The sequence below is a fragment of the Lacerta agilis genome, chromosome 12 (assembly GCF_009819535.1).
Source record: "Lacerta agilis isolate rLacAgi1 chromosome 12, rLacAgi1.pri, whole genome shotgun sequence".
Lineage (NCBI taxonomy): Eukaryota > Metazoa > Chordata > Lepidosauria > Squamata > Lacertidae > Lacerta > Lacerta agilis.
In genome coordinates this window covers 12121441-12136414 of record NC_046323.1, presented here as the reverse complement: position 1 = coordinate 12136414, position 14974 = coordinate 12121441, and the positions used below count along the sequence as shown (strand labels likewise).

The 14974-nt window shown below is 42.2% G+C and overlaps 1 protein-coding gene across 2 annotated transcripts in view; it reads right to left on the bottom strand.

Moving 5' to 3' along the window:
• Positions 1-14974, bottom strand: part of CPNE4 (copine 4) — a 74467-nt gene that overhangs the window by 16238 nt on the left and 43255 nt on the right. For both annotated transcript variants that reach the window (XM_033165742.1, XM_033165743.1), the window contains exons 7-9: positions 7849-7935; positions 6668-6727; positions 595-728 (exon numbers count right to left, since the gene is read on the bottom strand). In XM_033165742.1, the coding sequence (XP_033021633.1) occupies positions 595-728; positions 6668-6727; positions 7849-7935 (281 nt within the window). The remainder of the gene's footprint in view (positions 1-594; positions 729-6667; positions 6728-7848; positions 7936-14974) is intronic.

Below are 14974 nucleotides of genomic sequence, written 5' to 3'. Positions count from 1 at the left end.
AGGATCCAAATGATCAATGGGACTCCTCTGTACGTTTTTCTTGCCATTCTGTGGAATCTGTATGTTTTACATAAGACACACCCCTCCCCACCCTCTCACTATATATAAGGATCTGGTGACTTCTGTTTCAGTGTATCTGAAGAAGTGTGCATGCACATGAAAGCTCATACCATGAACAAACTTAGTTGGTCTCTAAGGTGCTACTGGAAGGAATTTTATTATTTATTATTTTGTTTTGACTATGGCAGACCCACACGGCTACCTACCTGTAATAAGACACTTAGGGTGCCTTCAGAGTGTCACTGTTTGGCCAGAGAGATTTAAGCACATACCATAACTTATCGAGTTTGTGCAGTTAAAGTGGGTTCAAGAGCTGTCGCCATACTGCAACAAATCTGCTCTAAAAAAAGAATCAGACTTTTTGCGTTTTGGAACACGAAGAGAAATGAATGAATGATTAACAGGAAGCTGTATAAACACCCTGCAGACGCAAGGCTGCACTAAAGCTTCCAGCACTTAACCACCAGCTTTGACATATTATTTGAAAGCTATGCTGTAGAAACTACTCTGAAAGAAATGTGGTTATCTTTTCACCTGTCATAGTCTTGGCAGATCTCCCCAACAGCTACCAGTGCCTTCAAGTATTCGTTCGGCTGATAGGGGTGGATATAGTGGAGTGAACAGCTGTTCCGGGGATCGCCGTTTGAGGCTGTAAAATCTATAGCTACCTGGAAAAGAATGGAGGGAAAAACAAGATATACTGTATAGCTTCTCTGCTGTGTGCTTCCATCTTCCTTTTCACGCTTCCCTAAATCCGCCTCTGACTGTAGACCCAGGACAGGTTACTAATCACATAAAGCAAAACCAACATCAATAAAACTCACACAGCATGCCAAAAAAAGCAGCAATATTTAAAAGCAACATTTTTTTTAAAACTATAATTTTTCGTTAGCCTGTCTTTCCACTAGACGTGCCCAAGGCACTGGGGGGAGGGGAGGACTGGGCAGGAAGAAATAAATTCACAATGAAACATAAAAGCAGCAAATGGCAACAAAATAGTGATACGGATCCAGAAGTGACAGCAGCCAAAATATAGTAGAGACTATGACTCAGGATTTCCAAAAGGTCCAAGGTCCAAGGCCTATAGAAAGAAGATCTTAAGAACCATGCTGTATTCAGCATGAATAGACATCATGTTCAATTGATTCTCAGAGGAGTTATCTGAAGTAGATGACTTTCCTCTGAATAAACAGAGAACTGAGACTGTAAGTTGACGACTTCCTTTCCCCTCTAAGGTACAACTCGGCTTGTTTTCCTGAGGAATGCGGTGTAGTAGATGTTTTGGGACTACAACTCCCATGATCCCTAGCTAACAGGATCAGTGGTCAGGGATGATGGGAGTTGTAGTCCCAAAACATCTGGAGGGCTGAGTTTGCCTATGCCTGATCAAGGGTGTAGATGGGTAGGGGTTAGTCTAGTTGGGCTTTGGGAGCATCACTATTCAAGGACACTCATCCCAATTTCAGCCCACTCCCACACCAACTTTCTACAAAGGGTAGCTAAGGGGCTGCCAGGAAAGATAGGGGGCCAAGAGTTGAACATGGATGGGTCAGGATAGGTAGTCCAATTACCCAAACTGAAGCAGAGTTGGAGACCATACTGCCCTCCCCAGCCAAGCACACAGACACACAATGGAGATATCTAAACAGAGCAAACGCAGGAGGACAAATCAATCGCACATACTCCAGGTGAAGCCTTCTAGAACAGCAGCTAAGGGAGCTCATCATAAATGATCAGAGGGGGGAGGCACCTCTGACCCCCCTTGCAATTTTAGTGCTGCCCAAAATGCTTCTCTATTTTTCCAACTAATTTCCAAAGCAAACTGCAAATGCCGGCAAATCTCAGCATGCTTAAAAGTAAATCACATTTCTGCATTATTTGTTTCAGGAAAACTTATCGCTGTAAAACAAATGAAACACACCGTCTCTTCCAATTACATTACAATGTTCATTTGTTTAATTATAAGCTCAAAGCATGCAGAGATTAATTTAATCCCCCACACTCAGGTGCTTTCAGGTTCACACATCTGTCTAACATAAAATTGCTGCAAAATTAAAATGTTCTACATTGTGTGTGTGTGTGTGTGTGTGTGTGTGTGTGTGTATCTATATATACATATATCTCCACACACACACACTCCAGGCAGTGTCATATGTCTACATTCATTTCATTCTCGCTGCTTAAACTTTATTATGATTACTATAAAACTAATAATTGGTACTTCACTTTCCATACCCAAATAATTTCATAAGCTAATTAACCGTTCCTCAATTCTTTTACCAGATGGGAGAGAGCTTGAAGGTGAGCCAGGAGGCAGAATTAAAATCTGAGCTTTGAACAAATTTTGATACACCATGCCCTCGTTTCTGAGAGACGAGAGGCATCTGGCAGTAAAAAAAATAAAGTAAAAATAAAGTTTTACTTAACCTTCTATAGAGCCCACGGTTTCTCTTTTTGGAAATGTCTTAGTGTTTTTCTAGATCACTGAAAATGGGATTGTGTCATCGTGGAGTCTCCTCAGTGAACCAGGATAAACATGCAAGACAAACTGGATGATCGTATGAACTGAAATAATAAAAATGGAATGGAAGTTAAAAAAAATGGGGGGGGGGGGTTAGTCACACAAAGAGTGAAGAAGTTTCCACCTGAAGACAAAAAAAATATCAGCTGGAAATTATAGAGGAAAGAAAGCTGGTGGCAGCCAGGAGGTAGGACACTTTGAATTTTGAGAGTGCTGGAGGTGCCAGTCACAAAACGGTTGCCACGAAGTTGAGGCATAACACTAAATGCCTGCCATGGGGGCAGGAAGAGGAGGAGTAGGAGGAGGTGTGGAAGCCATTGACTCTATGCCAACCTGACCTGTATCTCCTCCTCTTGCACCTGTTCTTATATCTCCAATCCTGAAGCTTCTCCTGCCTCTGACTCACATCTCCTGGCAGTTACAGGCTCCCGGCAGATCACTGATCCCGTCAGTCAGTCTCCAACCCCGCTTCTCCCGGTGCCCACTCATCAGTATCCAGCCACCACTCCTCTGTGCCCAGCAGATGGGCACATATGTCAACTCTCAGTTTCTCATTTTCCCAGTCTTAAGTTCAGTTCCCCATGTCTCTACATCAGTTTGCCTTAAAAAGGGGGGGGGGAAGTCCTCGTGAAAATTTATCACCATTTTTGTGTGAATTTCTCCTTACACATTTTTGCATGCAATTTTTCCTGATAGAAACGGCTTTGCAAAGCACTCTCCCCTACCGAAATGCATCTTTGTATGTTACTGTTGTAAATATATGCATTTGTAGGCACACTTTACCCTGGGTATTTACATTTTTGCATACATTTCATGGGTGGAAAACTGCATTGCAAAATTTGGAGAAGTAAGAGTCTGTTTTGCTTCGCACGTTGTTTTGGAAAGTACAAATTTGGTACACTCCCCATCAAACGTGAAATGAATCTCCCTTGTGAAAAAGGGCTTCTGCTTGCACAAACTGAGTCAAGTCAATTTTTTGCAGATCCTCCCCAGCCTACTGTAGCCCTCCATTTCATATCTCATTCTATTGCAGAGCATCTCCCAATCCCTGGGAGTGGGATGGGGTAGATAGGTGAAAATCAGGTACCCCAACATTTGTGAGTGGATGCACTTTAAAGTAAGGAACAGCCAACAGTGGACACAACCCACAAAGTGTTATCCAGTCTGGGCAAATCACGTTATGTTTGTGGGCAACTGATTCCCTCCCTTGAAGAAGTGTGCATGCACACAAAAGCTCATACCAAGAACAAACTTAGTTGGTGTCTAAGGTGCTACTGGAAGGATTTTTTTTTTATTTTTTTTTAAAAACGAGATGGTGTTGGACTTTCAGAGGAAGAGAGGGGAACTAGCCCCATAGTATATCGGGGGGGGGGGGGGGTGTGTGGAGAGAGTCTCTTCCTTTAAATTCCTGGGAGTTTACCTTAGTGAAGACCTCACTTGGAAAAAAACAATATAACTCATGTAGTTAGGAAGGCCCAACAGAGACTCTATTTTCTCAGGGTCTTGCGAAAGAACAATGTTAAACAACTATTGATGACCTCCTCCTACCGGTCCGCAATGGAAAGTGTCCTCTCATATTGTATCACAGTGTGGTACGTTGGCTTGACAGCCACGGACAGAAAGTCTTTACAGAGGGTGGGTGAACCCAGCACGTGATATCATGGGCTGTCCCCTGAGCCCGCTAGATGACATTGCAAGGGATCGTTGCCTTAGTAGAGTGAGAAAAATTCTCAGGGACGATTCACACCCCGTCCAGCACCTCTTTAATCTTCTACCCTCGGGCAGGAGATATAGAAGTATAATCAGTTGTACCAACAGGCTAAAAAACAGTTTCTATTTGTGGGCTGTTAGGCTGCTGAAAGGGAAATAATATAGTGCAACTGACTTTTGGGGTTGGTGTGTTGTGCGACAAGCACACAGAGTGCAATGAGATTGAGTGTTTGGGGGGGGGGGCTCAGTTAATTTCATTGTACACAGATTGTAAATTGACAATAAAGGTATTATTATTATTATTATTATTATTATTATTATTATTATTTGAATTCAATCAGAAACTTCCACTTCCCCGCTCATATTTCCATTGTACTCAAAAAAGCTACGTGGAAACTTCAGCTGTGTGAGCTATGAGATTATTTCTCTTTGGCATCTAATGCCTATTGCCCTGGTCAGCACAGAACCAGATTCAAAGGGCATTTGTTTAACATTTTTGCATAGAGGCATCCTACCCTTAAAGGGGTGGCTTGATCATGATGTCTTTTTAAATGATCCTGAAAGGACCACACATTTGCTTTTATTTATCAGAGAGGTTCTTTCCAGCCCAAAACGATGTGCTTACAAAGGATGTGCAGAGCATCTTCAGAGCACGCAGCACGATGCCACAAAAGCTCTCATTAGCTCTTCAAATTAGCAGGTACATCATACCATGGCTTTTTGTTCGCAAACCCATGCTTAGCGTCTTAGCTCCCTCCCCTATCAAACAGCCTTTCAGATCACAGCTGCAGCTCATTGTCTGCACCCTACTTGAACTCAATGGAAACATAATTAAATTGAAAACAAAAAGAGTGTGGGCTGACTTAGGAGTAACTCCAGAACTCTGCACCTGGGTTCGGAGAAAAACTGTCAGTAAAAAAGAAAAAAGCAGGTCCTTAATGTGGTTAAGGCTGAACCCTGTTCAGCCAAAGTTAGGGATTACTAAGTTCATTTTGGCAAAAGTGTTCTACGAGGCAATCCTATGCCTATCTCCCCAGATGTAAATCCCATTGAGTTCAATGTGGCTTACGCCCAGGTAGGGTGGATGGGGAAGAAATTTGATTCCACTTGCATTTTAAGGTGATCTTACCAGATTTGCACTTTAGCCATGCAGTTCTCCAAGCGATGTGTACAAAAAAGCACCTATTTGGATAAAGTGCGCCTCTAAATGCACACACCAGTGAAAACATACAGAAATGCATTGTCAAAACTGAGTGCAAAAATACATTTATAAGGAGAAATACGCATGGAAATGAAGAAGAATTTTTGTTAGCATTTTTTTTTAAATCACCAATTGCTGCAGAAATGTGGGGAATTGAATTTAAGAATGGAAAAATGTACAACTGAAAGAACTGAAAATTGAAAGATGCGTTCATCCCTACTCCCAGCTTGATCCATAGGTTTCGAAATAAATCACACTAAGTTCAGTACGACTAACTCCCAAGTAACTGTTAAGGGTGCAGGTCATTGTAGTTCTGTAAGGGGTAAACTACAGCTCACAGGGTTATTTGAGGAAGCCATGTGCTTCAAATGTACTTTAAATGTATGGTGTGCATAAAGTCCGCCTCAGAGTTTCGGAGACTTGGCAATTATGAGAAAAATTTGCAGACTGGCCTGAGAGCGTGGTTTTCAACAAAACTAGAATAGTAAAGCAGAAATGCAAAGAATAAACATTTAGATGTACATGAATGTGTAATGATAAATACACAAAGAGTGACATGACTGCAGAACAGGGTTGTTCTCGAATCTGATTTAAGTGAATATAACACTTGCTGTCTATGCAATTGTTAGCTGTTTGTAGGCAAAGTAATTCTGACATGTTGCCAGGTTTAAGCTGAACAAAAACAAGAATCATGCAAGCACCAGCATTTAAAACGTGCCATATGAACAAAATAAGATAAAACACAAATAAAAGGCTTTTTACACATTTAAAAGCAATATTCACTATTTAAAATACACATATCACAATATAATCTCCAGAACAGTCATAAAACACTATGCACGTTAATGCAGTGCAGCTATAATAAATGCACACTTTGATTAAGGTAATGACTAATTTAAAACTTGAAATCTTTTTGTCTAATGTTTATTGAGGCTGCAATTCTGTATGTGTTTACTTGGGAGTGAGACCCATTAAAAATAATGGGACTTGCTTCTGAATATCCATGTATAGATTATACTGCCAGTCTCCCATGTGAACGCAGCAAAAATGTACAGGACATGATGTATGGGGGGGGGGAATGGTACCTGGTTGTCTAATTTTGCCGTGTGTGTGAAAAAAAAAATATTTAGCACTGTGAATGATATCCATCTGCTGTCCATTTAAAAACCACTTACTGTAAACTGTATTTGGCAGCCACCCATGATATAGTCTAGGAACGAATGCATCTTGTGAATCTGGAAGAGAAGAGAGCCAGAAATTCAGATTTAAACGGCACATTCTTATATACTTCTTCATGTATTAAATGGGAAGGTACTTCTGTGAAGAAGGCATTTATTTAGAGTGGGGGTAGGACGGGACTTCTTTTAAGCCTTCTTGTTGTTTAGTTGTGTCTGACTCTTCATGACCCCATGGACCAGAGCACACCAGGCACTCCTGTCTTCCACTTCCTCCTGCAGTTTGGTCAGACTCATGTTGGCAGCTTCGAGAACACTGTCCAACCACCTTGTCCTCTGTCATCCCCTTCTCCTTGTGCCCTCCATCTTTCCCAACATCAGGGTCTTTTCCAGGGAGTCTTCTCTTCTCATGAGGTGGCCAAAGTATTGGAGCCTCAGCTTCAGGATCTGTCCTTGCAGTGAGCACTTAGGGCTGATTTCCTTCAGAATGGATAGGTTTGATCTTCTTGCAATCCATGGGACTCTCAAGAGTCTTCTCCAGCACCATAATTCAAAAGCATCAATTCTTCTGGATCAGTGTTCTTTATGGTCCAGCTCTCACTTCCACACATCACTACTGGGAAAACCATAGCTTTAACTATATGGACCTTTGTCGGCAAGGTGATGTCTCTGCTTTTTAAGATGCTGTCTAGATCCTTATTAATCCTCAATCCTATGGGCCAACTCTGAGAAGCAGATGGGACCACCTGACATTATTACGGGCCCTGGGAACTTAGGGTAAAGTGTTGGAAATAAATATATAAGCAACACCCCCATGCTACATGTGGTAAGCAGCTATATGTGTTTTGATTGCACACAGGGAACAGAATGGGTTTCTGAGGATCAGCAGCAACCACATTTCTGAACAGCAACTGTCATCCCAGTGAAAACACTGATCCACCTTGACTCCGCAACATCTGTTATGCTACCTCTGGGAGTCCCTTGCTATAATTAATTTCTGTGACATGTTTCAGTGTACTTTTTTTTTTTTAATTAAACATAGCAATGCCTACAAAATGCCTACAATGAATTCAATTCATTTTCATCAATTGGGCTTTTAACTTAGCTAAACACACACACACACACACACACACCCCACCCTTCCAATTCTAAATATTGTGAATCTGTTCAAATGACAGCACCTTGCAGAGATTGAGAATGACAATGCCAGAGTTCTTGTAATTCTTCTTCTTTACTTTGTACTTGGGGTTTATGCACTCCCACTGTACCTGTGAAGACACAAACCGGGAGCATGAAAGCCGTTTCATGTAAGAATCTGAATAATTTATTCAAGTTGCATAATGTGTGCTCTGCAGATGAAAACAGAAATCACATGAAACAGTCCAAAGCTAAATACATTTCTAAACATCAGCCAATCAGGAGGGAATTATCCCTTATCCAAGACCTTCTGCAAAGTAAAACACCTGCATATCAATTTATTTTTTTTACAAGTGCCATTGCAAACACTGATTTGGCATGCACCTCTGCAAGCTATTCAAACATTAGGCTAACTCTGATGCCTTGCTGGAGCAGATTGAAGGTCCATCATGTATAGGGATGAGGAACCCACAGATTCCCCAAGCCCTGGTGTAGAGCCTGTGTAAATGCTTCAATAAGACAACCCATTGCCATCAACTGAACTTTGATGTGCTTCATAGCCAGGTGTGTTTCATAGCCAGGTTTGTATAAATTTCTAAATATATAAAATGCATACACAAAAATACAGCTATGGCTATTTAAGCTGCCATGCACTGCCTCAGTGAAAGTGCTTTAGTCCCCTAACCAGTCAAGCCAGAATGCTTACTTTATCAACGTAGTCCTATTTAAGTCAATGCAATGTTTTTCAATCTAGCACACATATATGGACAGAACATACATCTCCTTGATGTTATCATGCTTCAGTGTTTATAATCCATTAGTGGGTCTCATTTGCTTCCAGAAACTATTAAACTGTGTTATGCTATTTAAAAAAAATATCAGCCACTTACCCCAGGGTAAACCCATTAGTGCTGGAGTCACAAATTGCTTAAAGGGACAATTTGCACTTAGTTGGCTTTACTCCCATTGAAGTTAAGGAATTAAACACATTTTCTGCAAACACAGGCATTTAAAGGGATTGGAATATACTGGCTATGGGTATGTTGCTGGACTACAACTCCTATAATCTGTGACCATTGGATGTGCTGCTTCATGCTGATGGGAGCTGGGGGTCCAACAACATCTGGTGAGGCACAGGTTCCCCAGACCTGCGCATAAACCAAAGGGAATGGCAGGGCCGGTGTAAATGTGTCAATAAGACAACCCCTTGGCTAGGGGTCAGCAACCTTTTTCAGCCGTGGGCCGTCCCTCAGAGCATGTGGTGGGCCAGACTATATTTTGGGGAAAAAATTCCTATGCCCCACAAATAACCCAGGGGTGCATTTTAAATAAAAGCACACATTCTACTCATGTAAAAAACATGCTGATTCCCGGAGCGTCCGCAGGCTGTATTGAGAAGGCGATTGGGCCGCATCCGGCCCCTGGGCCTTAGTCTGCCTACCCCTGCCCTTGGCCATCAGTTTTACTCTGCTATGCCAACCAATCCTGTGGCCTCACTGCCCACATGGGAGATTCCACTCTGCACACTGAGCTGCAGATGGGACATGTTGCCCCCCTCTTTTCATGTGTCCACAACTTTGGTTCAAATATGATGCTGTTCTAAAAGGAGTCATCACCTCATCTGCAGGACACGATAACTAGGTAACAGACAGGACCACATATTTCTGGGGATTTTTCCAACATCTTCATTTTTTATTTTTTTGCTTTCTGATCTCTGGAGTACTTGCTCGAGTTCAGCCTCTCCTTTCAGATCCTGATATATCTTAATTGATGGTTTACCAAAATGCTGGCGGGAAGCAAATTTGACAGGGATGTTGTTGTTCAGTCGTTCAGTCATGTCCGACTCTTCGTGACCCCATGAACCAGAGCACACCAGGCACGCCTATCCTCCACTGCCTCCCGCAGTTTGGCCAAACTCATGCCAATCGCTTCGAGAACACTGTCCAACCATCTCGCCCTCTGTCGTCCCCTTCTCCTTGTGATCTTTCCCAACATCAGGGTCTTTTCCAGGGAGTCTTCTCTTCTCATGAGGTGGCCAAAGTACTGGAACCTCAACTTCAGGATCTGTCCTTCCAGTGAGCACTCGGGGCTGATTTCTTTAAGGATGGATAAGTTTGATCTTTTTTGCAGTCCATGGGACTCTCAAGAGTCTCCTCCAGCACCATAATTCAAATTGACAGGGATGTACTAGTCTAATAGTTCATATCTGCCCAGATGTTGGACCTTAGGGTGAAAGGTGAGGATAACAACAACAACAACAACAACAACAACAACTTTGAGAGAGCCAGTGATCTCAGGCAGCCAGAGGGCAGGAAGCAGTCTTGTGTGCTATGTGGACACCCATTTGCACAACAGTTGCTTATGTTGATTTATACAAACAGATGCAAATTTAGAAGCAATTACTAACATCAGATTTAATTTTTACAGTTTAAACAGAAATATAGCACATCTCACCATAGTAGGAGAGATTATGATCAGGTCTGCTGCCCAATTGCTAACTGATATATACTGCTATATATTTTATTTATGATTTTCAGTTTTATACATTTCAATAATTTTACAATCATTTTAACATTTCAAAACTTGACTTCCTTCCCCCTCTTCCTGCGGTTCCTCAAATTTATGTTTAATATTTTTTGCATGTCCAAATTAACTTAATCTGCTCATTTATTCATCTACTTCAAATATATATACTCTTATAAAACTGCAGGTTATTACAACAATCCTGCCAATGTTCTTATTCTGTTTACAGCTTGTAAATGTTCCATAAACCATTTCCATCCTTTTATAAAATGTTTGTTGTTTTGGTTTCCTATTATTCTGGCAAGTTTCGCAATTTCTGCATATTCCATAAGTTTTTGTATCCATTCTTCATTTGCTGGGACTTCTTTCCATTTCTGGGCCGGTAACATTCTTGCTGCTGTAGTTGCATACATGAATAAATTTCTGTACAGTTTGGGTAGTTCTGGGGAACTTCTAAGCCCCTCCTGCTCTCCCTTCTTATGATTTCATCTCTTTAAAGTGGACTAGGACAGGAGTGGACAGACCTTCAAACATAGGACTGTAAAATAAGACATATGGGAACCCCAGTGCTTTAGTCAGATTCAGCTGGTCACCTTTGCCTCAGGCAGCAAAATGTCTTCATCCAGTGCTGTGTACAAAATTAAGACTCCCAGGATTTGTCAAACCCTTTATCCAAGCACCACTGGGTTCATTTTACAAACACAAATGGGAAGCCTAGAGATTCCTTGCACTCAAGTGAACCGATAGGGACTTCTTCAGTAATAAAGCAGACAAATTTTGGAGCCGGAAGCCCTACCAGATCAATCTTACAATGTCAGCTAATGAGTCCTTTTGTTATTAAACATGAGATTGTTCACATTTTATTTTTATTTTTTTTGGAAATGAGGATTTTATGTATGAAAGTGACATAACGTTTGGATGCCCTGTGGAAATAATTTAGAAGACATGTTTAAATGTTTAGAATATTTCTGGATTTTTACAGTATTTTAACTACAATGAACTGAAAGTCCAAGCAGGGCTGGCGCGTCCATTTAGGCGAACTAGCAAGGCTATTGTATTGTTATATTGCATGCCTCAGAAATCTAGAAGTGTTGGCCTCAGATACATGAAATTTTCAGATACATGAAAACTAGTTTTTCCTCCATAATTAAAATAGGTGTCGTGTAGGAAGTATTACCCCGTTTATCCAGCACATACTTACAGTACCTAGTAGCTAGTCCCACTGAACTCAATGGGACTGACCAATGAGTAGCCATGTACAGGATTTCACTGTTAATATAGAAATTACATCTAGTTTTGACACCTCAAATATTCCTTCACAACTTGTTTTTGAACTTCCAGAGATTAGACACTGTTTGTTGTTTTAATTTTGTATGGCTAAATGTACTTTTTCTGACTGGCGGTCGAACAAAGAATGATGATGATGACACTGTTTGTACGACTAGACTTTAACATACTAATAGTTATAAACTACCATAGTTAAATAACACCCTCACCTTCTGGAAATTTCCATGGAGATTGCAAATGTTAGATGTTTTCTCAAAAACCATTTACTTGTGGGGGTTTTTCCTGTCACAGAAACAGATTTTCACTTATAAAATATTCCCATTGCTAACTGTCCAGATGCACCTTCTTTTAAAGGCTATTTTTAAACCCCTCCGGCTCCCTTGAGCTGAGCAAAGGAATTTCCTTGGCACCTTCGATTGCCTGTATCAAAACCTATTATCCAAATAATGTGCACGATGTATCGACATGTGTGCCATAGGGTTTTTTTTGTGGGTGGGTGGAACTGCAGGAAGTCGCCAAACAGAAAGGTGAAGGAGTTCAGTTTTCTTAACTGAAAAATGACTGAAACAACAAATGATTCCAGCATTACACACTCATCAGAAATGATCGCCGTTTCTCATTTTCAACAACAAAATAATGCAACGAGAGCCTGCTAGATCAGGCCCATTACCCATCTAGTCTAGCATCCTACCCACAAGTGCCTCTCCCAGCGGGTTATGGGAAACTTGCAAGCAGGACATGAGCAACACATTCTCACACCTGTGACTCCTAGCAGCTGGTATTCAGAGGCACACGGCCTGACAATGGAGGTGGAACACAGTCTTCATGGCTAGCAGCCACCGACAGCCTTGTCCTCCATGAATTTATCTAATCCTCAACAGCCCATGTTGGTGGCCGTTACTGCCCTCTGTGGGATCCAGTTCCAGAGTTGCTTTTCCCTGTCCTCAATCTTCCAATGCTCAGCTTCATCTAGCGTCATTAGTCCAAATTTGTGTGGATAGAGCTGATCCTGAGTTGCTTATTCCGTCTTTTACTTCAGAAGTCAATTTGTTTCATCTAACACAGCAGAAGCTTATGAAAGCAGAGGAGGTACCTAACAAAGGTTTCTACACCCTACTTAATAAAAGGTGTGACTTACTTCCAGTCCTATTTTTCTAGAAAAACAGGTGCCAGAACTCAGCATGAAAACCTCCCCTGTTCTCTTATAATAACGGTGCCCACCTGACAGGGGCCGGAACTGAGTTCCAGCAAGTTCCAGCTGGGGAAAAAAGCCCCGCTTTCTTCTTATTGTATTGTTCTTCTATTGCAGGCACCGCCAAACTCGGCCCTCCAGCTGTTTTGGGACTACAACTCCCATCATCCCTGACCACTGGTCCTGTTAGCTAGGGATGATGGGAGTTGTAGTCCCAAAACTGCTGGAAGGCCGGGTTTGGGGATGCCTGTTCTATTGCATAGAGCAGGTATTATGAATGAAAGCTTCAAAGAAGCAACCAGCTGTTGGAAGATGCAAGTCTTGGAAAGGTGGCTAAGCTGTTGAGCTCAGAAGATTCTTTTGGCTAACTATGATCTTTGGGGGGCAACAGAGAAACCTATGAGGATGCATGAAATGTAGCAATGTGAGTAAGCTAAAGAGCAGCAAGGAAACACATCTGCTCAGAAGCTCCCTTCAGTGTGGTTAATTTAGGCAGTAGGGAATGAGTAGAAATATTATCTCAATTAGCTCACCTGGCCTTTATCAGTAGTCTTCAGCCAGTTTGGTCCTGGAACCAACCTTCAAGCCAAGCATGCATTTTGAGACCCATTTCTTAACATGTTATGACATGTTACGAGACCACCTAACACCGGTCTTGAAAGACCTGCATTGGCTTCCAGTACGTTTCTGAGCACAATTCAAAGTGTTGGTGCTGACCTTTAAATCCCTAAACGGCCTCAGTCCAGGATACCTAAAGGAGCATCTCCACCCCCATCGCTCAGCCCAAACACTTGAGGTCCAGCTCTGAGGGCCTTCTGGCGGTTCCCTCGCTGGGAGAAGCCAAGTTACAGGGAACCAGGCAGAGGGCCTTCTCGGTAGTGGCGCCTGCCCTGTGGAACGCCCTCCCACCAGATGTCAAAGAGAAAAACAACTACCAGACTTTTAGAAGACATCTCAAGGCAGCCCTGTTTAGGGAAGCTTTTAATGTTTAATAGGCTATTGCATTTTAATATTCTGTTGGAAGCCGCCCAGAGTGGCTGTATGTATGTATGTATAAATACTATCTGCCTAGTGTGTTGTGCTGCTAATGCAACCCACCTTAGGTCATGGCATGAGTCAATGGTGAGTCTCAACTCAACTTAGTGGTCTAAAGAGTCAGAATGAGGATTAGACCCCTCCAAAATGTTTTCATTCTAGGGGAGTAGGGGGGAAACCAGAATGAGTGGGATGGAGGGGAGAAGCACTCCATTCACCCATGAAGCATCAAGTGTCACTACCGCAGAGAAACAAAAGAATGTACAGTGGCATGCTGGATCGGAAGTTTTAATATCCTTCCCAGAAGCAAACTGACAGCTTTCTGGATCTAAAGGTTGCTAATAAGTTGACCTGATAAAGTGGGAGGTCATCTACCCAGGGAGGAATAAGAAGTTTTCTCAGAAATTCCAATTAAAGTCTAGCTCAGCTCTGGTTCCCACTGAAACCACCGGTGACATTTTAACACAGCACAGATGCAGAAAAGAAAAGAAAAAAGCAATCTGTAAGGCGGAGGTGGTGAGAACAACTGTATTATTTTCTATAGAAGAATCAGTCTGAAATAAACAACATATGACTACTTGTTAAGATGTCTACTAGGTCTGAAATGTGATGACAGGTGGGCATGGATAAAGCCTGAGGAGGAAGAATGAGAATTGGGAAGAATGAGACACTGGTCACCAGCCTCAGCTAGCCCCCCAACCCAACTGAACAATCAGTCCAAGGGCTGGAAGTTCCTGCAAGCTTCCTCCTCTTTAGCCTCAGTGTTGCTCCTTGAAACTCAGCAGGGAGGATGGGAGCAAAACTAGTATAAACCGGCTTTGTCTGTCATTGGCTCTGACTCCACTTCCTGTTGGCCTCTCTTGCCTTCCGCCCTACCAGTCTCAATGGCCACCAGCCGCCACTGGATAAAGCGCTTGTCCACACAAGTGTTCTGCATGAGCCCTGTCACATATTTGCCATATAGCTGGCTCTTTCATGTATAGGTTTGGTGTTAAATTGGCTCCTTGTGTCTAGTCTTGGGGCAGGTTGCGTATCAGATTTGCTCTGGACCCCATAAATGTTCTCAGCCACCCTGGCTGCAGAAAGGCATTGCTGCCTTAGTGTTATTTCCAGCCCTACTACAAACAACATGG